The sequence below is a fragment of the Coregonus lavaretus genome, assembly GCF_964263955.1.
Source record: "Coregonus lavaretus genome assembly, chromosome: 16".
Taxonomy (NCBI): domain Eukaryota; kingdom Metazoa; phylum Chordata; class Actinopteri; order Salmoniformes; family Salmonidae; genus Coregonus; species Coregonus lavaretus.
In genome coordinates, this window is record NC_140003.1 from 14,905,030 (window position 1) to 14,932,073 (window position 27,044).

General features: G+C 46.2%; 1 protein-coding gene across 1 annotated transcript in view; it reads right to left on the reverse strand.

Moving 5' to 3' along the window:
- LOC311143974 (low-density lipoprotein receptor-related protein 2-like) overlaps window positions 1-27,044 on the reverse strand; it is a gene marked incomplete at its 5' end in the record, with an annotated part of 57,182 nt that overhangs the window by 9,046 nt on the left and 21,092 nt on the right. The window contains 43 exons of the mRNA XM_084179883.1: window positions 292-408; window positions 1,415-1,534; window positions 2,647-2,775; window positions 3,011-3,256; window positions 3,452-3,648; window positions 3,768-3,945; window positions 4,161-4,384; window positions 4,476-4,646; window positions 4,749-5,415; window positions 5,569-5,864; window positions 6,033-6,234; window positions 9,641-9,772; window positions 10,242-10,361; window positions 10,650-10,775; window positions 10,919-11,161; window positions 11,395-11,433; window positions 11,550-11,576; window positions 11,807-12,007; window positions 12,221-12,510; window positions 12,604-12,762; window positions 12,892-13,057; window positions 13,175-14,095; window positions 14,612-14,800; window positions 14,914-15,153; window positions 17,112-17,325; window positions 17,586-17,763; window positions 18,114-18,223; window positions 18,396-18,539; window positions 18,937-19,103; window positions 19,839-19,967; window positions 20,174-20,351; window positions 20,524-20,752; window positions 20,863-21,047; window positions 21,167-21,378; window positions 22,139-22,387; window positions 22,791-22,805; window positions 23,087-23,467; window positions 24,788-24,904; window positions 25,175-25,294; window positions 25,443-25,682; window positions 25,875-26,159; window positions 26,267-26,404; window positions 26,691-26,821. Coding sequence (XP_084036009.1) covers window positions 292-408; window positions 1,415-1,534; window positions 2,647-2,775; window positions 3,011-3,256; window positions 3,452-3,648; window positions 3,768-3,945; window positions 4,161-4,384; window positions 4,476-4,646; window positions 4,749-5,415; window positions 5,569-5,864; window positions 6,033-6,234; window positions 9,641-9,772; window positions 10,242-10,361; window positions 10,650-10,775; window positions 10,919-11,161; window positions 11,395-11,433; window positions 11,550-11,576; window positions 11,807-12,007; window positions 12,221-12,510; window positions 12,604-12,762; window positions 12,892-13,057; window positions 13,175-14,095; window positions 14,612-14,800; window positions 14,914-15,153; window positions 17,112-17,325; window positions 17,586-17,763; window positions 18,114-18,223; window positions 18,396-18,539; window positions 18,937-19,103; window positions 19,839-19,967; window positions 20,174-20,351; window positions 20,524-20,752; window positions 20,863-21,047; window positions 21,167-21,378; window positions 22,139-22,387; window positions 22,791-22,805; window positions 23,087-23,467; window positions 24,788-24,904; window positions 25,175-25,294; window positions 25,443-25,682; window positions 25,875-26,159; window positions 26,267-26,404; window positions 26,691-26,821 — 8,822 coding nt within the window. The remainder of the gene's footprint in view (window positions 1-291; window positions 409-1,414; window positions 1,535-2,646; window positions 2,776-3,010; window positions 3,257-3,451; window positions 3,649-3,767; window positions 3,946-4,160; window positions 4,385-4,475; window positions 4,647-4,748; window positions 5,416-5,568; window positions 5,865-6,032; window positions 6,235-9,640; window positions 9,773-10,241; window positions 10,362-10,649; window positions 10,776-10,918; window positions 11,162-11,394; window positions 11,434-11,549; window positions 11,577-11,806; window positions 12,008-12,220; window positions 12,511-12,603; window positions 12,763-12,891; window positions 13,058-13,174; window positions 14,096-14,611; window positions 14,801-14,913; window positions 15,154-17,111; window positions 17,326-17,585; window positions 17,764-18,113; window positions 18,224-18,395; window positions 18,540-18,936; window positions 19,104-19,838; window positions 19,968-20,173; window positions 20,352-20,523; window positions 20,753-20,862; window positions 21,048-21,166; window positions 21,379-22,138; window positions 22,388-22,790; window positions 22,806-23,086; window positions 23,468-24,787; window positions 24,905-25,174; window positions 25,295-25,442; window positions 25,683-25,874; window positions 26,160-26,266; window positions 26,405-26,690; window positions 26,822-27,044) is intronic.

Sequence of the window (27,044 nt, forward strand, 5' to 3'; positions counted from 1 at the left end):
ATCACTCCTTACACCTCACTCATTTTCAGTCATGCCAAGTACTGAGGTATCTCAGATTCTGACCTTGTGTTGACTTGTCATGACTACTGTAAATAAACATCTAGAAGTGACTTGAATTCACAATCTGACCAGTAGAAATGGGCAACGGAAGAAGTCAATTTATTCTGGTGGTCCTTTCTGTGTATCCTGTGCCTCACAAATATGAAGTTTTACTGCTTCTTTGCTTGGTGCTGTATTCCATCACACATTAATAAGCAGAGCCAGTGCCAAAACAAAGAGCCCCACGCTCACCACAGTCCCTTTCATCTGAGTTGTCCTCACAGTCGTTGTCATGGTCACAGACCCAGCGGTCGGGAATGCAGTGCAGATTATCGCAGCGAAACTCACTCTCGGAGCACTCACGCGGGCCTGGGGGAACACAGAATTATCACTGCATAAGGGAATACTTAATTAGTTGTCATTGCCCCAGTCCAAACAAACACAATGTAGACACAGCTGACAGAGGGTATTACAATATTACTACATTATTCTGGGATTGTTTTATTATAGTCCATTCAAAAATAGCAACTGCTTTGACAAATACTATAGTTCTATTCCCTCAATAGTTCTACTCCCTCAGCTCTGCTGAGCTATGACTTGTTATTAGCATTAACAAACGATCTCAAAGCACCCAACCAATCATGCTGTCATTTTTCTGTGGTGAGTTCATGATGGAATTCACTGGAGGTGTTCTCTCTCCATGCATTACCACTACAGTTACAAGGGGAGTGGCAACCCCAGAAAACTAGCAAATGTCATCATACAACACATTAGTTGTTCTTTGAAGCAGATACATTATCCTCATCAACTGGCATGTTCTCAGACTTGTTTAAATTCTCCAGGGCAGAGGTGGCCGACTCCCTCACTCCCTCCGGCTGACATGCTGAGGACAAGCTGTTTCTCTAGCAGCTGATAAGCCCGCCTCACATAACACTGCTCCGAAGACAGAAGTGTTAAGTCTTTTACAAGAGCACTTTGTTATCTGATAAAACAATAACAGGTCCATTCTTTGCCATCAACACCCCTATTTCATATTGGTGACTCACTATTTCTGAGCTACATTGGAATCCCCCACTAGAATCGCTTAGAAGACACTCAAAGCCATGACTACAAGTATCCAGCCTTTTGAGTCATGTGAATTAGCCCATAACTGCTAAGGAGACAAGTAGGGCCGGTTGCACCAGTTGGGCTTAAAAAGGTTGGGCTTAAATGGATGAGATAGAGTTACAACCCTGTTATGCCCAACTTGTACAACCGGTCCATGATGACTCAGTGTAGAAGTCCCAATGCGAGGCAGCCAGATGATCTAATGTGAAGGTGTTAATTAGATACAGTATTAGACAGTGGTGGTGAGTAGAAGTACTGAATAACTCACTGCAGGCGCGCTCATCCGAGCCGTCCCCACAGTCGTTGTCCCCGTCACACCTCCAGCGCAGAGGGACACACTGGTGGTTGTCACAGCGGAAGTCCCCCAGAGGATCACAGGTCACCTCCTCTGAAACCACAGTAGGCACACACACAGGAACATGAGATAAGAAGCAAAAGACAACGCTAAAACACATACCTGTATTTACACTTTCTCTCAAGTTCTTATCCTCCTTATCCTTAGTTCTTCCTTGAAATATTTTACGCGCAAACATTGCATTCATGCAAACGCATAGGGGTGGTTTTACCAGACACATATTAAGCAATAAAGATTAATAGGTTCTCCATTAAATTTGCTTTTTAGTCCAGGACTAGGCTTTATTTGTGTTCGGGAAACCGCCCCTTAGTCATTTAGTAATGACCGTTGATCAAAATAAAATCAACAGTCATTACAGTATTACTTTGAGACCATTTCAAGACAGTGATGAAGTTACAGCTCCAACCAACCAGTGGTACTACAAGACACTGTCAGATTAATAAGAAATTCTTCAACACTGTGCATCATACTGTTTAATATAGCGTTGATGATAACTACTAGACCACAGAGCTTTGAACTGAGAGGTGCCCTCTGTTTTTTTAATTAAAGCAGAGCTGATCATGCAGAGGGGAGTGCAGCATGCCTGAAGTGGGTGAGCTCTGAGCTATGCCAGGTCTATAAGAGAGGACATGAGAGGACGAGAGCTGGGTTGAGCTGTCTCTATCACACAGTGCTGGTGGTTTGAAAGATAGTGGTGCTAACTCCAGGCCCTCCTATCCCTCCAACTGGCCCGACCGCTGCATTCTCTAACACAGATTAGCACTGATCTCCCCTCTAGCGCGGGGACGGCACTAATGGAGTGAGTGCCTCTGATAAGAGATGGGAGGGCCAGGGCTGGTGTGTGTGGATCGGTGCGTGGTACAAGGAGCGCAGTGTGCACCTTGCCCATACAAAGGTGCACACAGGCGCACACTCTCACACACACACACACAAGCCATAAATCCAGAAATTCTCTCACGGGGAGCAGGCGGTGAGACCCTCTCCATCACTACCGCCCACTGTCCCACTATGTAATGTTCTGCTAATAGCCCTTCATTCACTCCCAACACACATTGTTACCTCATTCAAAAACTCTATTATTCAGTGCTGTGGGTTTTAACCATTGGTTGATTTATGTCTGGACGCTGGTGTTTTAGTGGACTCACCGCAGCTCTGCTCATCACTGTTGTCCCTGCAGTCGTTGTGGCCGTTGCACACAGACCACTGTGGCACACAGCGGTAGTTGGTCCTGCAGTCAAACTGTGTGTGGTTGTCACAGCGATAAGACGGCCCCACTGTGAAAAGACCACATCAAGGACGTTAATAGCAAAGACCAACACGCAGACAGACACTTTTGAGGAAGTCTTTTAATTATATCTGGAGGGAGAAAACAACTATTCATTGTGATTTTACACAGTTTAGAATGAACAGATCTCAGTAGCCTTCCTGTAGTAATCACACTCAATCCCTATAGTTAAGTGTGTGTTTTCACCACATGATTCTCTGTGTGATGATGTGTGCGTCACTCACTGCACTCTTCCAGAGGCTCGTCAGAGTTGTCGCCACAGTCATCATCCACGTCACACTTCCAGTTCTGGGGGATGCAGCGTCCGTTACGGCACTTGAACTGTCCAGGCCGGCAGGTCCTGCTGGAGCAGTGGGTGGGCTCCTCATCAGAGCCGTCACCACAGTCGTCCTCCCCGTCACACTGCCACGCCTCGGGGATGCATCTCTTATTGGTGCACTGCCACTGATGGGTCTCGCACTGATGAGTGGCTGTACAGACAGTAAATTCAGTTTTAAACTCTACTGAAGTGCATTAATGCATACCTGATATTTAACAACAACGATCACAAGGTCATGGGAAATCAACAAGTTAAAAACAATGTAATAAAATAATGACAAAGAACGTTTCATACATGCTCAGAGTGTTCTCTGAAAACAAAAATAACAGCACTAAATGCCACCCACCACACAGCACAGGATCTTCATCAGAGCCATCATGGCAGTCCTGGTTGCTGTTGCACAGGAAGTGGGGGCTGGTGCAGTTTCCATCGTTGCACTGGAACTGGCCCAGTCGGCAGTGGCGACTGGGGCAGGTGGAGGGCTCATCAGAGCCGTCTCTGCAGTCCCTCTGGCTGTCACACTTCCACCAGATGGGGATACAGCTGTGGAGGGGAGGAGGGACAATACTGTTCAGGGCTCACCAATGCCTCAATTATACCACAGGACATATGATACAAAGAGAGTGTATAGTAGTACAACTCTAAGGTGAACTACCACTCACCGCTCATTATCCGCACATCTGTACTGGGTACTGGTGCACATGGGCAGGCAGTGAGCCACGCCCCCCAGCTGTATAGTCAGGAAGTGGTCGGGGCATTCACAGGTGTGACCCCGCCCCCCGTCGCGGCGCAAACACAGGTGGGAGCAGCCTCCATTGTTCACTGCACAGGTGTTGGTCACTGGGGGGAGAGAGGGGGTCAGAGAATCAGTGCAATCACATTCAGTGCATCTGGGCAAACACAGGCACAGCATTGTCTTAATGTAAACACTTGAATGGACCTAACAGGCAGGAAACGTCAGGATAAGGAAGTGATAGCAATCTCAGTGTTGAGGATTGGATGTTGATCCAGGAGAAGAGGATACTCAGATTACTGTCTCCTAGACTGAGACTGACCTATGGGCTGCCTATAGGGATGACACACGTGGATGTCGAAGGGTCTGTGTGTGGTGTTGACCAGAGACTGGCGGCCGGATCCGTCGTATTTGTTGCCTTTCTCCACTGTGTGGGTGTTCCAGTCAGTCCAGTACACGGTCTCCTCAAACACAGTCAGGGCAAATGGATGGGGCAGTATCCCATCATACACAGTGTGTCTGTGATGTCCCTCCAGGTCTGAGAATCTGAGGAGAAGAGGAGAGTAGGATTACAGGAGGCCTTTAGGCATTTAGGAAACAAAGCAAGACTGTATGGCAATTAGAAGCACGGTCTTACTCAATGTAGTTGAGATGGGCATCCGACCAGTAGAGCTTGTCATTGCTGTAGTCAATGGTGACCCCATTGGGCCACTCAATCTTAGTGGTGATGATGGCTGTCTTGTTGGTGCCGTCCATTCCAACACGGCCTATGAAGGCTTTGTCCCCCCAATCCGTCCAGTAGACATATCTGACAGGGACCAAATGAGTTTAGGTTACTAAATACCTCACTTATTGAATGAACCTCACTTATTATTCACTGTATAATGATTCATGGGGCAGATTTACTCACCCATATTTAGGATGCAGAACGAGCGCCCTGGGGTTTTCAAAGCAGTAGGTATTATTGGTGTCCACACAGTGCTCAGCCAGTTTCTTAGCAAAGCGCCCGTCCAGTTCGGACACTTTGAGACAGTCCAGGAAGCTGTCCACCCAGTAGAGTTTCCTGCCCACCCAGTCGACCGCCAGGCCCTCCCCATGGAGCACCCCGTTCACCACCACTTCCCTGTTACTGCCGTTATAGAACATCCGCTCAATCACCCTGCGGCTCACATCAATCCAGTAGAACCTCTTGTCCACGCGGTCAAAGTCCATGGCCACCACGCTGGTCAGGCCCTGCAGGATGAGGGAGTAGGCCTCTCCGTCCGTGGACAGGTTACGAAGATAATAGCGGTTACTGAAGATGAGGTAGGGTGTGATGTTGCTGTTCTGACGACAGCTGCGGCCATCCGGTTCGCGTAGGAACCCGGGGGCACATTTACACATGTAGGAGCCCACCGTGTTCTCACACACCTGACTACACACGCTGGGCGTCTCCGCACACTCGTTGACGTCGTCACAGGTCTTGTTGTCGGACATGAGGCGGTAGCCGGGGCGACAGGTGCAGATGAAGCTGGTGGGTGTGTCAGTGCAGTTGTGGTCACAGTGGTGCATGGAGGGGTCGGTGCATTCATTTATACCTGCGTGCAGGACAAGAACAGACACAAGAGGTGATTTACTATAAATCCAACACCACACTGCCTGCTGTGATACTAAATGCTAAATACTATATTGGCATTGTAGTTCAATTGAACTTAATTTGTTTTACTGCTTGTAAGATATCATGCACTCACCACAGCCCTTCTCGTCACTGTTGTCTGAGCAGTCGTCGGTCCGGTCACACACGTTGAAGAGAGGGACACAGTGCCCGTTGTCACACCTGAACTGCCCAGGGGGGCATGTGAGCGGTGGTGTGCGGCACAGGTGGTCTAGTTCATCCGACTCGTCCCCGCAGTCGTTGTCCCCGTCACAGATGAAGGTGCGGGACACACAGCGTCCGTTTTGACAGGTGAACTGGTGCTGCTGACACGGCTGGTAGGTGCAGCCCTGCTCGTCACTGCTGTCACCACAGTCATTCCTCCGGTCACACCTGCCACCAAACACATCAGTCACTCAGTGTGCATCCCTGTACACCAGGTGGTGCTGCTGTCCAGTCCCAAAATTCAAACTGTAGTCTCAGCCTCTACACAGCAATGATACATTCAAGACATCTGAAAAATGTCATAATTATGTCACTGTTATGTTAGAGTTGTCAAACCTGTAGGAGCTGCGTATGCAGAGGCCGTTGCTGCAGGTGAACTCGTTGACGCCACACGATCTGCGAGTGCAGTTCTGATGCTCGTCCAACGCATCAGCACAGTCTGCATCGCCGTCACACACCCATCCACGAGGGATGCACTTCTGCTGCGGCCCTTGGTTGTTCACACAGGTAAACTCCAACGCTGAGCATGTGCGGTTTGCTAAAAAAACCAAGGGGCAGGGATATTACACCAAATTAGAGAAGTTACTTGATGATGAAGACTCCGAGACTGGACCTAGCATTTCTTGCGGTCCAAACATTCCTAAGTGTATTTCAGGACCTCTAGCCGTGACTTCAGTTTCCTATCCATCTAATGTGATTGAGCCCCATTGTTTGAAGTGAGACTCCTGCCGAGGCCCGTGGTGTGCTGAAGCCATCCGCTCCAGGCTCCTTATTGTCAGAGACCACATTCGAGAGGGATGACATAAGAGTCTAGATCCACCCTGAGACAGGATTCTGAGACAGGCACAAAGTAACGTGTGACGCAGGGGAAATCAGGAATGTGAGCTCCTTGGACTCTGGCCGGAGACCTTCAACAGGAGCCAGTATCCACCCCCCACACCCACAGCATGCATCCTGATCCCTCAGTGTCTGACGGAGATAGACTGGAGAGGAATACACTATTAGTGCGCGGGTCAGCTGTTTGTTCACCTGCACCCACCCGCAATTGTATTTATTATTTGTTATTTCAACTTTATTTAACCAGGTAAGCCAGTTGAGAACAAGTTCTCATTTACAACTGGCCAAGATAAAGCAAAGCAGTGCGATAAAATCAACAACACAGAGTTATATATGGGGTAAAACAAAACATAAAGTCAAAAATACAACAGAAAATATATATACAGTGTGTGCAAATGTAGCATGTTTTAGTGCAAAATAATTACAATTAGTATTAACTCTGGAATGATAGATGTGCAAGAGATGATGTGCAAATAGAGATACTGGGGTGCAAATTAGCAAAATAAATAACAATATGGGGATGAGGTAGTTGGGTGGGCTAATTTCAGATGGGCTGTGTACAGGTGCAGTGATCGGTAAGGTGCTCTGACAACTGATGCTTAAAGTTAGTGAGGGAGATAAGAGTCTCCAGCTTCAGAGATTTTTGCAATTCGTTCCAGTCATTGGCAGCAGAGAACTGGAAGGAATGGCGGCCAAAGGAGGTGTTGGCTTTGGGGATGACCAGTGAGATATACCTGCTGGAGCGCATACTACGGATGGGTGTTGCTATGGTGACCAATGAGCTAAGATAAGGCAGGGATTTGCCTAGCAGTGATTTATAGATGGCCTGGAGCCAGTGGGTTTGGCGACGAATATGTAGTGAGGACCAGCCAACAAGAGCGTACAGGTCACAGTGGTGGGTAGTATATGGGGCTTAGGTGACAAAACGGATGGCACTGTGATAGACTACATCCAATTTGCTGAGTAGAGTGTTGGAAGCTATTTTGTAAATGACATCGCCGAAGTCAAGGATTGGTAGGATAGTCATTTTTACGAGGGCATGTTTGGCAGCATGAGTGAAGGAGGCTTTGTTGCGAAATAGGAAGCCGATTCTAGATTTAACTTTGGATTGGAGATTCTTAATGTGAGTCTGGAAGGAGAGTTTACAGTCTAACCAGACACCTAGGTATTTGTAGTTGTCCACATACTCTAGGTCAGACCCGTCGAGAGTAATGATTCTAGTCGGGTGGGCGGGTGCCAGCAGCGTTCGATTGAAGAGCATGCATTTAGTTTTACTAGTGTTTAAGAGCAGTTGGAGGCTACTGAAGGAGTGTTGTATGGCATTGAAGCTCGTTTGGAGGTTTGTTAACACAGTGTCCAATGAAGGGCCAGATGTATACAAAATAGTGTCGTCTGCGTAGAGGTGGATCTGAGAGTCACCAGCAGCAAGAGCGACATCATTGATATTCACGGAGAAAAGAGTCGGCCCAAGAATTGAACCCTGTGGCACCCCCATAGAGACTGCCATAGGTCCAGACAACAGGCCCTCCGATTTGACACATTGAACTCTATCTGAGAAGTAGTTGGTGAACCAGGCGAGGCAGTCATTTGAGAAACCAAGGCTATTTAGTCTGTCAATAAGAATGCGGTGGTTGACAGAGTCAAAAGCCTTGGCCAGGTCGATGAAGACGGCTGCACAGTACTGTCTATTATCGATCGCGGTTATAATATCAATTGCTAATAACCCATCTGCAACCGTCCGACTATATGTGATAAAGTGAAAATCTGAGGCCTGCACCCAACCCTAACCCGCTAATATAGAAAAATACGCTGTAGGCTACAGTCAGAGACGGCAGAACGATTTTTTGGTAGGAGGTGCAGGATTTATTTTACCTGATTTAGATATGTTTCTCCTTAGAATTTCCGACATTTTGGTAAGCTATTTGTTATTTGTCAACTTATCTATAATTAGATACATGCAGCTTCTCTTCTGTCATTATACAGTATGTTGCTCTAGAAGACTAAATAAACCCTTGCTCACCAGAATAATCTCATAAATCGATATAATTAATTTTTCAATCTAATTGACATCTGTAAAGTTTTCTCTGTCATCTTTGCTTCTTTCCCGGAGCAAAGACGTTTATGGACCAGGGAGAACATGCAATGACCCCAAAAAACTGGAAAGATTTTCTGTGCAAAATTTCCAAATGAGATCTTTTTGACCGGTTGTAAGGAAATAGAAAGCTGTGAAAACAACCCAACATGTTTCTGATAAGATTTCAGTGTGGCTTGGATGCATATTTTATGTGGTTGAAATAGTATCAGCTTTTATGATGCTGATAAAGATAGCACCTCTACAGACGTATCTAACTGCGCATTCGCATTCTCTCAAGATGCTGAAAGAAAGAAATCCTATTTCTCTACTCCTGTTAAGATTTAGCCTACATTTGGTGTATCACTTTACTGCAAGAAATGCTTAATTATGCAGGAGTTAATATTAATGCTGTGTGAGAGGTTATAGACCTACAGTCAGTGTCCAGATTTCAGTTTCCATTTAACCCATCTGAACAGTAGGCTATGTTTGAAGTCCCCTTTTTTTTAATGTGGAATTTGTATAGCGCCTCACAATCATCACACATAACATAGCCGGCACTGCTATCATCCTCTTTTACCACTTCACCAAATCTTTCCGAAACATTACTTTTCTGGCCCTCCCTTCTCTTTATTTTCAACTCTCCATTTCGCAGCTTTTCTCTTATTGAATTATTCTCGGACATTGTCCATTTTGCCTCTATGGATGACGTTCACTTTTTCTGCCTGTTCCCAAAAGCATTTGGCGATTGGCATGTAGGCTACAGTTACCGCCTAAAGCTTAGGCTTACGCACTAATGCCAGATAGCCTAAAATAATGAAAGAAAACCTCAATGTAGCCCATAGATATAAATTGCACAAGAATGATACGTTTATGGATTTTTTAAGGTATTGTTTTCTCTTTATTCAACCCGTCCGCCACCCACCCGCCCTTCATCCACACAATATTTCATGACCCTTAACCCGCCCACCCCGCGGATATAACCGCGGGGACTGCAGGTTATGAGTCAACCCGCGCATCACTAGAATACACTCACCACAGTTGTGTCTCTGGTCCTCATCACTCATGTCTCCACAGTCATTGTCCCCGTCGCAGATCCAGGAAGAGGCGATGCACCTGCCGCCATCACAGCGGAACTGGTCGGTGTTGCAGGTTCTCACCAGGGTGGCTGGAGAGAATCAAAGGTCACAGACATAAATACAAACCATGCATGAATGGATTAAAATTAGAATACTAGAATACCATTGTGTTCAATAAAAAACATGTCAGTTACTTGAAACGCCCTGTAATTGATGTCAACTAGTAAAGACAGGTAATGCATATCTGAACCTAAATGAAACCGGTGAAGCTATCAAAGTAGTCATAGCATCTCCTCCACATTCCAATCTATGGTGATCTATTGAAACACAAGATAAAGTGAGGCTGTATAATTACCCTGGGGAAGAGAGGAAAGAGGAGGGGCTGTGTTTGTCAGAGGAGACTAGTGGGCGTCAGTAGGGAGGAATGTGGCAGACAATGGGAGGCCTGACTGACTGACCACATCACTAACAAAGGCATACACTACGGCCACAGCACAAGCATGCGTGCACGCCCACGAACGCACAGGATGGTGAGTGAAGGAGAGCTGTGGTACTTACTGCAGGAGGAGGGCTCATCAGAGCCGTCAGCACAGTCGGTACCCCCATCACAGTACCAGTGGGCTGGGATGCAGCGGCCACTGGAGCAGCGGAACTCGTTCTGGGCACACGTGGAAGTGGCTGGAAGGGGAAAAAGAGACATGCGTATGGTCATTTAGGGGTCACTCTCCTCTCAAAACCCATTTAGGGTGCATATGAAATGGCACCATATTCCCTATATACGGCACTTACATTTTAGTCATTTAGCAGACGCTCTTCTCCAGTGCATACATTTTCAGACTTTTTTTTCACACTTCTTTTGACCAGAGCCCTATATGTGGGCCTTGTTCAAAAGTAGGACACTATATAGGGAATAGGGTGCCATTTGGGACGCACCCTAACCGTACAGGCCAGGCCTGGGGGACTCACCGCAGTGTACAGGGCTCTCGTCACTCATGTCCCCACAGTCATTGTCCCCGTCACACAGGTAGGAGCGGGGGATGCAGATGTTGGTGGATGTACACTTGGTGTGTTCTGGCGGACATGTTCGCTCCGCTGAGATACATGACAAGAAGAGGTGTTATCATCTCGTGTCACACATCAAAATCAATTATTTCACCACACTGCAAAGTCTCTAATCCTTATGAACTGATCTTTTAACTTTTGACCTGAAACCAAGTCCTGCTGTGTAGACTTACGGCAGTTTTGTTCGTCTGAAGTACCGTTGTCAAAGCAATTGTTGATGCCGTTGCAGACGTAGTCCTTAGCGATGCAGCGTCCGTTGTTGCAGGGGAACTCAGTGTTGGGGTCGCACAACCTGAACAGGCAGCCTATCTCATCACTGTTGTCCCCACAGTCGTTGTAGTGGTCACAGCGGTAGTGGTAGGGCACACAGCGACCGTTCCCACAGGTGAACACAGTGGGCTCGCAAGTGTGGAAGGCTGCCAATCAAATAACCAAAAACACCATCATCAGAGATCTAGCCAATGGACAGCGAGACAAGGGGCAAGCATCTCAGAGTAGGAGTGCTGATTTAGGATCAGTTGCCTTTTAGATCACAACGAATAAGATTACATGGACAGGGGGAACATGATCCTAGATCAGTATCACTCTGAGACGATTGATACATACAGGTCCAGGTGAAGATGAGCAGGTGTACAAGATTGAGAATTACCTGACAAGGCAATAAAGGCTGCTGCCATTTGAACTTGGACTGCATGCAAGACATAAGATAAGTAGATGAATTTATTAGTTTAGGATGGGGTTGGTAGAAGAAAACAAGCATTACTAAATAGCTACATTAGATTAGTGATTTGCAAGCATACACACCAAAAGGTTGGAAATCATTCTTGGATCCTGAAAAATAGTTGTTGCAGTGAGAAACAGAAATCTGGTTAGAGGCAGCATTTTAGAGACGGTTAAGAGAAGGACAGAACAGATATAGGGATAAATAAATAATTATCAGCTGTAATCACAATCACATTCAAGACAAATCAAAAAATATATTAAAGAAAGATATTTCTAGATAGACGAGACAAACAACATTCAACAAAACAGGCACTACTTGGGGCCACTAAGCACCATACCACAGACTCTCTCTAGCTCGTCGCTTCCGTCCCCACAGTCATTGTCATTGTCACACTTCCACTGAGCACGGATACAGCGTCCATTCATACAGGTGAACTGGCCTGCCTGGCAGCGGGTCCCGTTGTCAGGGATACAGTGCTTGTTGTCGGCCAGGTACCATCGACCCTCTGAGGGACACTGACACTCAGCACCCTGGGGCCCTGAGGAGAGGGGCAGGGGGACAGGCATCAGACGGATGGGGGGTATGACAGAGGCGTATGATAGCCCAACTCACATCAAAACAATATGATGCTAGAGAAGATTACATTTTCAAATTAAGCTTGGTCCAACCCCTACATTTAGCTACGAAGCTACAGCCTGCTTCTATTTGATCAGGAAACTTGAGGGTTAAAATAGGGCCTAACTGCTAGTACCTGGGGTACAGATGTGACTGCAGCCTCCGTTGAACTGTTGACAGGGGCTGTTGCACTGTTGCTGCTTGTTGCTGGCTAGCACATGGAGGTCCATGGGCCTGGATGGAAGGTTCTGGGTCATCACCCTCTGGTCAGACCCATCGTGCTTGTTAGCCCGGTAGATACTGCGTGTGTTCCAGTCAGTCCAGTAAATGTACTGGCCATACATGGTCATGGCAAAGGGGTAAATGGCTGTGCTGACGATGACCTCCCGATTGGCCCCAGTGAGAGAGCAGCGCTCAATCTTCTGTCTGATAACCAAAAGCAGCATATATCATTATCATCAATACAATCTGACAATGATTGACTTGTGAGAAGAATGTACTATTATAAGAGGGTCTTACAGGCTGGCGTCTGCCCAGTACAGTCTCTGCTCTTCATAGTCCAGGGTCAGTCCATTGGGCCACACTAGACTGCTGTTTACAATCTCTGTCCTGAAGTTCCCTCCCAAAGTAGCACGTTCAATCTTTGCATTGGTCCCCCAGTCTGTCCAGTACATATACCTGTATGACATGGAAATAGAATAGATTCAACACATGCTGAATATCTATTGAAGATATTGAGTGAGAGCTCTTGTTATCATTACAGAAGGACTGAAACAGTATCAGCATTCTTGGCATTTCTGGTCTTACCCCCTGCAGGGATCCAGCATGATGGCTCTAGGCCGGGGCACACGGGCGATGATGGATCTCTGCGTCCCATCCACTGCCATGGAGCTGATAGTCTGGTTGATGTAGTCACTGTAGTAAATCCTTTTATTGGTCCAGTCATAGGCAATACCATCAGGAGCTCCTAGATCTGCATGGACACAAAACACACCACTGCAATCAGCATATAGCCAAAAAAGCTGAAACCTGATGATTCCAGTCTGATGTTGCAATGTAATGGAACAAATCTAGTTGTTAGGTATCTTACCTGAAGCCACCACTACAGGAGGCGAGGTGGGAGAAGACAGACTGATGTAGCTAATCTTGCTGCTCCCAGCCCCTGAGCTCTGGGTGAAGTAGATCCTATTGTCTGTGCGGTCAAAGTCCAGGGCCACGGAGGTGCGGGGAACATTGACCACAGGGAAGGGCAGTGCATGGTCGTCCGGGTCCAGACGCAGACTCCGCACCGTGCTCTCTGTCGTATAGATGAGGTAATCATCTCGCGACACCACACAGCCCGCGTTGTCCGCCCCCAGGTTCCCAAAGGCACAGCCACACTTCTTGGTCTGGCTCCCGGGGAGGGCGAAGCAGAAGTGGGCACAGCCCCCATTGGTCTCCAGGCAGGGGTTGTTGTTGAGCTGCTGGGCCGAGCTGGGCTGGGTGCGCTGGTCGTAGATGGTCACGTCTCTCAGCATGTTGATGTTGTCTCTGATGACTGTAGGCTGCTCTGTACTGCCAGGCTCCTTACTGGCCTGGAACACCTTCTTCAGGTTCCTGTCCACCCAGATGATGCTAGTCTCAAACACAGTGATGCCATAGGGAGTTGGGTAGCGGCTCCCGTACCTGACTATCTCTGTCTCTCCCCCCTGAGGGTTGACCCGGGCTATCATATCCAGAGAGTCATCAACCCAGTAGACATATCCAGTCTGGTAGTCCAGAGCCAGACCTCGTGGGGTTATAATTCCAGACGACACCAGCACAGTGCGGTTGGTCCCGTCCAGCAGAGCTCGCTCAATCTTGGGGTTCTGTCCGTAATCTGCCCAGAACAGGTATCTGTTTTTAGGGTCCACCACGATGTGGCGTGGCATGTCCACTTGAGTCTTCAACAGCACACGTCGGAAAGTTGTGTTTAAGCGCAGAACCTCCACATATGTCTCAGTCAGGAAAGCATTGGTGAAATAGAGGTTCCCTGAAAAGCACAGCCAAATTGACATATATAAGTAAAAGGGTAATGGAGATTAGATGATCTAGGAAAAGCATCTGGTAATGCCGATCTTGTGTAGGGACAGAGTAAATCTGCTAATTTGAATAGTCACCTGGGGCTGGTTTCCTAGACCCAGATTAAGCCTATTCCTGGACTACATTTCCAGGGTCTGGGAAACCAGCCTTTGTTTAGTATACCCATAAACTGAATCATTCACTGAATCATTTAAAGTACTCTCCATTCCTGTCCTCACTTCTTTCTAGTCACCTGACTGAGAATAATCCAGACTGCTTTCTGGAGTCAGACCCTGTGTTAAAGTACACTATATAGGGAATAGGGTGCCATTTGGGACGCACCCTAACTGTACAGGCCAGGCCTGGGGGACTCACAGTATCCCTGGATACCTACTGCTGGCTGACCTTTACTTTCTCTACCTGCTGGCATCATTTAAACACTTTCCAACTGAGCTCTCTGAACATGAACCCAAAGCTGATTCCCTACCTGCAGCCCAGTCCACGGCGATGCCTCGTATCCCGTTGCGTCCGATTCCAGATGTGACCACACTGCGGAATCCTGCTCCATCAGGCTTGATCCGGCGGATCCCATTCTGAGACGTCACGGTGCTGCTGAAGTCACACCAGTAGAGGAACCCAGAGGGCATGTGGACGTCCACATGTAGAGCGTTACGTCCTACACGACGCAACCAGAGAGGTTAAACATAAACATGGGCATTGATGTTGTATTGTTTTTCCTCTACTAATGAAAAGGCTGCAGCCGTAGCTTTACATCTGAACAACACCCACCTCTCCCAGCCACTGGCACCATGGCCTCAGAGTGGTCAGCTCCCTCCAGACTGAAGCCTTTGAGGGCAGACAGCATGGAGATGACCACGTAGGACTGGTATGGAGCACAGGTTCTGTTGTCAACGCTGAGCTTGAAGCCTGTAGCACAGGCACAGGTATACAGGCCTCCGGGCCGCGGTAGACACAGGTGCTCACACACACCCATGTTGTTGCTGCAACCGTTGGAGGTACCAGCCGAGACTGCAGAGGCAGACCACATGGTGGATTAGAACACGTCATTCATATAAAACAGGAGTCTGCACAAATAGAGCTACACATCCATTAAGAATTTCTAAAAGTCCTAGGTCAAGGACAACAAGGGTGGTCAGGAACTTTTCAAAATGAGACTGAACTATGTTACAAATTACAATCCTGGAACTGAGATAACCTGTGCCTAATTTCTGAGCCGTCACTGGAAGAATCTGGTGCAAACACCATTTTGATACATCGTTGCCAAATCAGGCTCAAGGCTTGATCTATTCCCAGAAACTATGTCACTTACAGTATCCCCAGCAAACTGGGAACATTCCCAGAACATTAGCTTTGATTCCCATTAAGTTTTAGTTAGAGTTGTATCTAACATTAGGATGATAACATCCCAAAAACATTCAAATAATGTTTTGATAACAAAATCTGTATTTTCTTCAAAACATTTTTCAAATGAAATATCCTTGGAATGTTCTCCTAATATTCACAAAAATGTTGTGCACAACATCTGTAACAAACACCACAGAACATTCCACAAATGTAATAATGTACCAATAATATTTTGGTTCTGTGAAAGTTCCCCGAACATTCGCTAGGTTGCAGCAAATGTTCTTATAACACAAAAACTGTCCAGTCGTGCTGATGTTTATACAATGTCTGTATAAAACATTCGCCTGATGTTGCAAGAATGTTCCCAGAACACATTTTGTCTGTTCTTTAAAAGGTTCACCGAATGTTTCATTAGGTTGTGGGAATAGTCTCGTGGAACATTGTGGGGACATCACAAAATATATGTTCCCAAAACACCAAAAACGGTCCAGTTGTGCGGATGATTAAAACAATGTTTCTTTTAGGGTGCAAAAAACATTCACCTGATATTACAAGAACGTTCCCAGAACACATTTTGTCTGCTCTTAACGGTTCCTATAATGTTTTATTAGGTTGTGGGAACAGTCTGGTGGGAACATTGTGGGGACATCACAAAATATATGTTCCTAAAACACAAAAACTGTCCAGTTGTGCGGATGATTATACAATGTTTCTTTTAGGGTGCAAAAAACATTTACCTGATGTTGCAAGAACATTCCCAGAACACCTTTTTATGTTCTTTATAAATTCCTAAAACATTTCTTTAGGTTGTGGGAACATAGTGGGGATGTGACAAGAGATAGGTTCCCAAAACACTTAAACTGTCCTGTTGTGCTGATATTCAGAAAATGTTTGTATCAGGATGCACAACACATTCCTTTGATGTTGCAAGAATGTTAACAAAACAGGCTTTCTGAGTTCTTTAAAGGTTTCCAGAACATTAGAAGAGATAGGTTCCCAGAACACAAAATATGCTCAGTTCCCACCAGACTGTTCCCACAACCTAATAAAACATTCTGGGAACCTAAAAGAACAGACAAAATATGTTCTGGGACCATTCTTCTAACATCAGGTGAATGTTTTTTGCACCATAAAAGAAACAATGTAGAATCATCCGCACAACTGGACAGTTTTTGTGTTATGAGAACATTTGGCATGACCTCACGAACGTTCTGGGAACTTTCACAGAACCAATTTTGGTTTGCTGGGTCTGCTCTGTTTTAGGGGACACTGCTTGTTCCATACACAATGCCCAGTGTTCCTTATAAGGGAAGAGGAACTGGTCATCTTAATACTCCACTCCATCTCCCACATAATTACCCAACAGCTATCAAAAAGACCAAAGCAATGCCATAATTCAGCAATGCTATATCTTTACCAAAAAAAGCATAACAGACAAAATATGTATGTATGCATACTGATTAAACACTCAACACAATAAAAAGAAAACTCCAGTACACTGGTAATCTTGATGCTTCCAAAAAGTTCATATATCTTCATGAACGTTTCAGTCTCAATCAACCTCAATGGAGTGGGGTTCATATTTGCTTGGCTGTGTACCATAAGGTCGCTCAGATACTCACTCTCCCTGTAGTGCACCTTCAGTACTCTCAGTCCAGACACGTTGTCCCGCAGCACCACCTTGTTAGCCCCGGTGGCCTTGTCCACGCGCTCTATCACCTCAAAGTCCCGGTCAGTGAAGTACAGGAAGCTCTCATGAACAGCAACGCCCCAGGGATGGGACAAGCCTGTCACTATTGTGATGCGATTAGTCCCATCTGGGTCGCCACGCTCAATCTGTGGGGTTTTAATAACATCAAGACTGCCCTTAATACCAGATTTAACATGTAAAATATATGAATAATAAGCAATGAGGTGGACTACATAAGGGTATTTTGTTAGAATCAGCCACATATGAATCATTGGGACCATAGAGCACCCCATTCCCTATTTAGTGCACTTTAATCGGCTCTATGGGCCCTGATCAAAAGTAGTGAACTATATAGGGTGGCATTTGAGACGCAGGCATAGTGGTTGAGGGAGAGATGATGACCCACCATTCCGGTGCCTGTGACAGCCCAGTACAGCTTGTTCTCTCTGATGTCCACAGTAATGAACTCCACGTGATCCAGGTTGTTGGTGAACAGGGTGACAGGGTTGGAGCCGTCCATGTCTGCAGCCGCCACCTTAGCAGGGATGCCACTCTCTGTGCCCTGGTCTGTCCAGTACAGTTTCCTAACAGAGAGAGACACAGCTATGAATACAGCCCCTCAGCATCTCAATCACCTCATATGAGAACATCTACAACAGATTCAATCAAAATCCATGTGTGAGATTCAGAGAGAAGAAATCTATCTGTCTTAATTATTCCAATACACATTTGATTTGCTGACGGTGAATAGTTGACATGTGCACTGTTTGCCTGGTGGTGGCTTGTTCGAGTGTATAGTGTTATGTTGTATACAGTAACAGTGCTAGGTCTCTCTCTGGGGGTGGAGCAGATGGCAGTCAGGCAGGCAGGCTGAAGGGGGTCAGTGACTGTGGGGATGAGCAGCCGTGTCACAGCAGTGTTAAATGGGGCTTACCCACGTGCCGGGTCCACAGCAATGCCAACCGGAATGCCTGCGCCAGTCGGGGAGCCATTATTGGTGATTAGAGTCTTTCTGTACTGCACCTCCCCTCTCAGCCTCAAAACCTGACAAAACACACACATGCCACACATATCAGATATACCCCTGACAGAGGGAAACCAACGAAGATAACTACTTTATTTTCTAAATACGATGTTCACTGTCAGTAGTGTACCACTCATTTTCAGAAATAACTGCATTGTTATGATCTATAGGAGCATGGATGTTTCAGCTAACCTCAATAGACTGGGTGGCTGGGTTGGTGTAGTACAGGTTCTCTGTCATCCAGTCCAGGGCCAGGCCCACAGGGGAACCCAGAATGGCTGCAGGGGCAAACTCTGTCCTGTTGGTACCGTCCGACTTTACCCTGTGGATCTCACCCTACAGAGGGGAAAGGACACGGTTGGTCAGAGCCTAGGGACAGTAGAGTAGTATCACTTCAGGTCTCTGTTTGTGTGTCTCCCGAGTGGCGCCACTAGAGATCCTGGTTCGAATCCAGGCTCTGTCGTAGCCGGCCGCGACTGGGAGACCCATGGGGCGGCGCACAATTGGCCCAGTGTCGTCTAGGGTAGGGGAGGGAATGGCCGGCAGGGATGTAGCTCAGTTGGTAGAGCATGGCGTTTGCAACGCCAGGGTTGTGGGTTCGATTCCCACGGGGGGTATGAAAAAATACATAATAATGTATGCACTCACTAACTGTAAGTCGCTCTGGATAAGAGCGTCTGCTAAATGACTAAAATGTAAATGAAAAAAGTGTGTGGACAGTGCTCACACGTACCGGGTGCTCCACCCAATAGATGGTCCGCTCAATGTCATCAAAGTCCACATCATATCCATTCTGAAGTCCAGCAACAGGGACCATGGCATCGTTGCTCTTGTCGTCCGGGTTCAAGGAAATGCCGTAGATGACACTGTCTCTCACCACCACCAAGAAAGGATCCTCAACTGCAGGAAAACAAAAGTATTCATCACCAAAAACATGGTGGCTCTGAATGGACATATAGCCTATTGGACATACAGCCTATTGGGCACTGATTTCGTTTTTCAAAACAGGTAAAATACCACAGTATGTTGAAAGAAGGTTGAAAGGGGAGGGGGTTCAGATGGGCTGGTATAAGCTTGTTCCACAGTCTGATTTGCGTTGTCATCAGAGATTAGAATCAATGGATAGCTCGGGGGCATTTTCATTCTTGGGTAATCATTCACCGCTCAGGGGTGAATGTGTTCTGCATGGCAAGAAAAAGCTCAAGCCCTAAAACCTGAGATGGGTTACGCTGTTGACCTAAAAAGGACTCTCTGGATTTCACATTAAAGGTCCCTTGTCTTCTTGAAACCTTAGTCACACTTTAATGATCCTCAATATTTACCTCTGGAAAGGGATTTTACAACAGAATTTAAAATGGGATACTGTTGACAAGTCCTTAGACTCTAAAATATGAGTCCAGCGTTCAAGGAGATTTCTTATTTTACCAACTGAGACCTGGATATGCCCAAATAAATATGTTTGCAAAACAGCAGCTCTCTGTTTGTAGGTTTTAAGCATTCATACCAATACCTACTCCATTAATACATGCTTTATGCGTTATGAGAATTACAATCTATCTGTTCCATCTGACCTCACTTCCTTTTTAATTAAACTGTGAGTGATGAGTGTTTCCCTCAGGTTGGCATGGAGCCTACCTCTGGCACAGGTGAAATTGTCTGCAGCCAGGGTCCAGCCTGACGGGCAGGCGCAGGAGTAGAAGCTGGGCCCCATGGCCGAGAGCAGGCAGATATGAGTACAGAGCCTCCTCAAGCAGTGGTTTTCACCTGCACACAGATCCAATAACACACACACAAACAATAAAAAAAATCAACAGTGTTCAGTATCCTTTCTGAAATGTCATTTAAAATACAATGGCAATAGTGTACTGTGGCAATACTAGCTTATGATATCACCATGTCTAAGACTTATTTTTAGTTGGCCTGCCATATGTCATCGAAGGTTATTGATAAGTGGTGAGTCCCTGTCCTACCTGCAGGCTGCCTAGCCGGGTGTACTGCCACCAGGCCCATGGGCTGAGGGAGGTTGTAGAGCATCACTGTCTGGTTCTCCCCGTGCCACTTATGGGCTCGGATCACACGGTTGATGTATCTGTCGGTCCAATACACAAAATCCTCAAAAATGGTAATTGCGTGGGGATGTTGCAGTACCTTTTTATTGAGGGCAGCAAAAGACAAGAAGTGCATTTTATTGATCATATTCCACACAAATGGTAAATCGGTAAATTATGTTCTGTATGCAATGCTAATGTTTCCCTAGTTTAATCTATATCAATTATATCAATGTAAAGAAAAATCCATAGAAAATGCAATGTATCCTTACCAAATCGCTGGCCAGAACTTGTTTCCTGTTGTTGCCATTGTAATCACAGTAGTCAATAAAATCCAGGTAGGCATCAGCGAAGTAGAGCAGATTGTTGGGATAGTCAATGGTTAGGCCGTTGGGCCAGTACAGTTTGTTGCTTATGATGGTTGTCCTCATCTTTCCATCCATGCTGGCCTTCTCAATGCGAGGGTTCCTCCCCCAGTCTGTCCAGAACATGAGGTGAGCACTGCACAATAGATCAACTGTTATAGTTACAATCGATTACATTTGTTTTATTGTATTTCAAATGTGTCCTCTACTCTGCCAGTCTGTATGTCTACTGTAAATGAGCCTCACCTGTCCCTTGGGTCCAGCACCAGGGCTCTGGGATTGGTCACGTTCTCACTGACCAAGACAGTCCTGTGGGTGCCGTCCAGTTTGGACACCTCGATGGTCTCCAGAACATAGTCAGTCCAGTAGAGGTTCCTGCCCACCCAGTCCACTGCCAGACTCTCTGTCACTGTCACTCCACTGTCAAAAACCTGTCAAATCAAAACACAGGTTTAAGTGATTGGAGGTCATTATCCTGAGTAGAGAATATAAAAAAATAGATAATCTTGTTTTGTGGGAAATGGAAGGACAGTCAGTAATCAGTACTCACCACGGCCCGGTCAGTGCCATTTTTGTGAGCACTCCATATTCTGTCCTGGCTGGTGTCAGACCAGTACACACGGTCAGTCACTGAGTCAAAGTCCAGGGCCACAATGTTTCGTCCATCGCGGACCAGCGACCGGATCACATTGGGCTGAGTGGTTATGTCATCGGACACAATCTGATTTCGGCTGGCAACTAACAGGAAAGCCTCACGTGAACCTGTGAACAGAAACCATCCTCTTCTCACCTGTGCATTATAATTCAAATGAGACTCCTCATCAGCTATAGAACATTCTACAGAGGACTTCCCAAACTACAAAACATGATAGACAGAGCTCCTCAGATATCCACAGCAGGGGATCAATGCAGCTTTGTTGAGAACAATGGCAGATTGAATTACAGGGCTTTTTAGCAGGTTATCTGTCAGTAGATGGGCTCATGTCAGGTGTACTACTCATAAACAAGCCCTTTGTTGCTGATTATGTCCTAATTACCTAAAGAGAGAGTCAGTGAGTGGCATATATGTTATTTGTCTTATCTTGGGAAATCAGAGCAGAGTGGAGAGAGAATGGAGAAGAGAGAGAGTGCGTCTGTCCGCCCGGCAGTCTGAGGCCAACACCGGCTCCATTTTGATCATTTGTGTCCTGTCCTGTCCTATCCAGCCACTGGACAGTTTATCATGTCTGTGTGGGCCAATCAGATGTACTGTATCTCTGTCTGTCGACTGGACTTAATCCACAGACGGAAGATGTGTCTCATTTTGAAATTAGGCCAATTATGTTTAGAGGAAACATAATTGAGTATGTTGTGGACCAAATGGATTGGTGAAATAAAATGCATTTGTATCAAAATGCTAGTGAGTAAAAGTTTCTAAGAGCATAAAATGTTAATGCAGCAGATGTAAATTCCATTTAAATACTCTATGGTTAACCATACACACACACACACACACACACACACAAACCGTCTTGCTCCTCACCTGAGACCTTGCATGTGCGTTGGTCAGCCTCCAGAGTGTATCCATCTGAGCACTGACAGCGGAAGGAGCCTCTCTCGTTGAAGCAGTGCTGACTACACAGCCCAGGGGGGCTACACTCATCCAGGTCATCACACGTCTTCGAGTCATTACTCAGCTGGTAGCCCATGGGACATGTGCACTGGGCCCCAAATGGCCCCTGGATGCACCCGTGGGTACAACCAGCATTGTTGTCAGTGCAGCTCTCCTGATCTAGGAGGGTAAAAAGAGGAGTGAGTCAATAGCTGTCGTTCTTAAAAACAGACGGTAAGAAAATGAAACACCTTGGTGACATACGTAACAGGCAATGTAGATAAATGAATAGAATGAATGCATCTACTATAGCTGCTCAAAGAATCACAGTGCTACAAATAGAGCATCATCACAGCACCCCAGAAAATATCTATAGGCTTTCTATTTTGTATCAAATTACCCCATTTGTACATTCTGAAACACATTTTCTACATTTGTAACTACAGACAATCATTTTCTTTTATCCTCCAATTGAGTCTTGCAACACTCTACCCACATTCAGAGGGTTAGTGTGGATGGCAGGTTTTGGGATGAATCAAAGCTACACGCGTGAAGTTTAACCAATGATTGAGGTTGTTCCTACCTGGCAAGGGCTCGTCTGAAAGCAGTGAGGAAGGCAAAAAAGGAAAATCATAGATCACTTTTAAGTTAATACAGACCAAATCAACACATGCATGATTTGAATACAAGATTCCACACATAACAAAAATTCCTCACAAACATTAAAGCACTCTATTGGTTGTGACCAGGAATGCCGTGGAGAATATGTCTTGATTTCAAGTGACAAGTGAACCTAGAAAATTACAAAAATAGATTTTCGTAACATGACACTATTAGAATGCTGGCCCAAAAGGCAGAGAAGCAGAGATGATGACTTACTGCAGAGTGGGGACTCGTCCGCACCATTGGGACAGTCAGGGGTGTTGTCACACACCCTGCTGATGTTGACACACACATTGTGGCCCGGGCACTGCCACTGCCAGCTGGGGCAGCGGAAAGGTGGCGTGGGGCAGTCTCTCTCGTCACTCATGTCTCTGCAATCGTTGTCCCCATCGCAGAGCCACCCGCGGTACACACAGTTGCCGTTGTCACAGCGGAACAGGGAGGTGGGGCAGGTGCGGGGAGGGCAGACATGGTGCTCGTCGGAGCCGTCCTCACAGTCCGGGTGGCCGTCACACTCCCAGGTAGAGGGGATACAGCTGCCGTCTGACTGGCACTGGTACTCACTCTCATGGTGGCACATCCCTGGGGGTCTGGTGGCTGGGCACAGCAGGAGAAGGCAAGGTCAGACAGTGTACTGAAGTGTGGCTGAAGCTCAGGAGGAAGACCCAACAGAACCTCTGAGATGATGACACCTCACTAAGAGTAATGCTCAAACTGCTGTGCTCCAAGACCAGTTGGTTGATCAACTCTGCATAGAAACTGATCATTACATTTTATTGTGACTGAAAACAATGAGGTTGAATACTTACGACAGACATCGAATTAAAACACACCATTTCTGAAACCCATTTTCTACATTTGTAACTACAAACAACAAAAACTTTGTCCTCCAATTGTGTTCTTGCAACATTCTACCCACATTCAGAGGGTTAGTGTGGATGGCAGGTTTGGGATGAATGAAAGCTATACGAGTGAGGTTTTACCAATGAGTGAGGTTGTTCCTACCTGGTAAGGGCTCGAAAGGAAATAGATAAACTGGTCATCCTATACTGAACAAAAATATAAACGCAAAATGCAATAATTTCAACGATTTTACTGAGTTACAGTTCATATAAGGAAATCAGTCAATTGAAATAAATTCATTAGTCCCTAATCTACGGATCTCACATGACTGGGAAGGGGTGCAGCCATGGGTGGGCCTGGGAGGGCATAGGCCCACCCACTTGAGAGCCAGGCACACCCACTGGGAAGCCAGGCTTAGCCAATCAGAATGAGTTTTTCCCCACAAAAGGGATTTATTACAGACAGAAATAATCCTCAGTTTCATCAGCTGTCCGGGTGGCTGGTCTCAGACGATCCTGCAGGTGAAGAAGCCGGATGTGGAGGTCCTGGGCTGGCGTGGTTACACGTGGCCTGCGGTTGTGAGGCCGGTTGGACAACCTGCCAAATTCTCTAAAACTACGTTGGAGGCGGCTTATGGTAGATAAATTAACATTAAATTCTCTGGCAACAGCTCTGGTGGACATTCCTGCAGTCAGCATGCCAATTGCACACACAAAACTTGAAAAATCTGTGGAATTGTGTTCTGTGACAAAACTGCACCTTTAAGAGTGGCCTTTTATTGTCCCCAGCACAAGGTGCACCTGTGTAACGACCATGCTGTTTAATCAGCTTATTGATATGCCACACCTGTCAGGTGGATGGATTATCTTGGTAAAAGATAAATGCTCAGTAACAGGGATGTAAACAAATTTGTGCACAGAAATTGGAGAGAAATAAGCTTTTTGTGCGTATGGAAAATGTCTGGGATCTTTTATTTCAGCTCATGAAACATGGGACCAACACTTTACATGTTGCGTTTATATTTTTGTTCAGTATATTTTCTCGTGACTCAAAACAAAGAGGTTGAATACTTACGACAGCCAGACTCATCTGAGCGATCACTACAGTCAAAGACCCCATCACAGCGGTAGTAGGAGTTGATACACTGATGTCCATTGGAACACTTGAACTCATAGAGAGTGCAGTTGTAAACTGAAAAAACAACAGCATAGTGTGCTGAGATATTGCAAACAGTGTGGATGGAGGATGCAGTTCAGAACATGCAAAGTCATTGTACTGTATAATACACATGGAATGAAAACAATGGCATAAGAGGCAATATCAAATACCAATGTAAATGCGTGTGTTGACTGTATATTTAATTGACTTAAAATTATGTGCCACTTGTTGGTGCTTTCTAGCTGTGTTAGTTCCTAAATACAGTACAGTGTTGAGACAGCTATAATACAGAGAGACACTCACTGCAGCCCTGTTCATCAGCCCCATCCATACAGTCTCTGTCACCGTCACACACATAGCTGGGGCCTATACAGCGGTGGTCTGGGCACTGGAACTGTTCCGGGTGGCATGTACCACTGAGGTCTGCCAACACAGAGAGACCAATGGAGCTAACAGTTAGATGCAACACATCATGACTGAAAGTCTATCCCAAAAAGACAGTCAACGACAGAGGAATTACTCCTACAGTGAATGCGTGGAAATAAAAGTGATCCTTGACTAGGAGACTCACTGCAGTTGGCCTCGTCGGAGCTGTCCCCACAGTCGTTGTCTGTGTCACACACCCAGGTGTGTGGGATGCAGCGGTGGTTGGCGCAGGTGAACTGGTTGGCCGCGCAGGTGCCAGGGGTCTGGGTGGGGCAGTCCCGCTCGTCACTGCCGTCCAAGCAGTCGTTGTGTCCGTCGCAGTGCCAACCACTGGGCACACAGTGCTGGTTGGCACAGGTGAATGCCCTGGGTGAGCAGGTGGTGTCTGAGAGAGAACAAAAATGATTAATGAAACATAAATGTTTTGCTTCTTGCTAACACTGTAACAAGCCATTCTAAGTATACTTAAATATAAGTATAAGTATACTAAACATTATTACTAATGCCCCAATAAAGTGCCTCGAGTGACATACTAACAGTTAGTATACTCCATTGAAACAGAACATAAATGCATTACTATGAGCTCTGCCACAGTTGGCCTCATCACTGTTGTCATGGCAATCGTCAACGCCGTCGCATCTGTAGTTCTGAGGGACACATTTCCCGTTGGTGCAGGAGAAGGAGTTGGCACCGCACTGCAGCGTGGGGGGCTCGTTGGAAGGGTCCTCTACACATGTCTGCTGGTTGGGCGACAGCTTCATGCCATACGGACAACCACACGCCCTCTGGGAGTCCGGTGCCGGGAAGCAGAAATGGCTGCAGTCTCCATTAGGGTTAGTATTCCTATTGCAGAAGTTGGAACCTGAGAGGGGTAGCAAAGGATATCATTAATGAGTACAGTGATGGCCACATAGCTATCCTCCATAACATAAACACTGCAGCAGGGAAAGCAATGAAAGAGGTGTTCACCGGTCTGGGAGTTGGAGTTGAAAGATTTGACGTGCATGATGTGGCTGATTCCCCTCCTGATGATGACCATCTCTCCCCCGTCAGTCTTGCGCACACGCACGATCCCACCCAGGCGCCAGTCAGTGAAATATGCATAACCTGGATGGGCAGAGCAGGAATGCTCATGAAAGTGAGACCCAGCGTTGATAATATCAGGGCACAACCTATGACATTAGCTATTCTATCTCTCAAAACCAGTGAACTCATGTTTAAGATTACACGGTAATCATCAATCAAGCTGGATTGACAAGTAGTAATGATATTTTAACGATGAAAGCGTTTATACAATAATAACAGGGTAGCTTTATCTACAATTGATGGAATAGTGCTGCATACCATTCCACATGCGAATTGAATTCATGAGAAAATGTTAAAATTTAGTCACCTCCAAAGATGGTGAGACCAAAAGGATGTGACATCTGAGTGATACGCTCCAGAGACAGCCTGTTTCGTCCATCAAAGGTGCTGTGTTCGATCTTATCAAAGAAGGCATCCACCCAGTACAGGCGCATGGAGCTGGGGGGAGACAGGACCAGTGGAACAGACAGACATTATTAAACACTGTTGCACAAACATATTGTCACGAGGATTAGTGAAGATCATTCTGATAAGAGGCTTAATGGGATCTTAGATGGGTGAACAAAAACATGATGTCAACTCAATACACATGGTGGCACAATGTTGCAATTTAGTGACAAAGTCAATCCTAAGGATCTGATTTGTTATGAATTAAATTGCT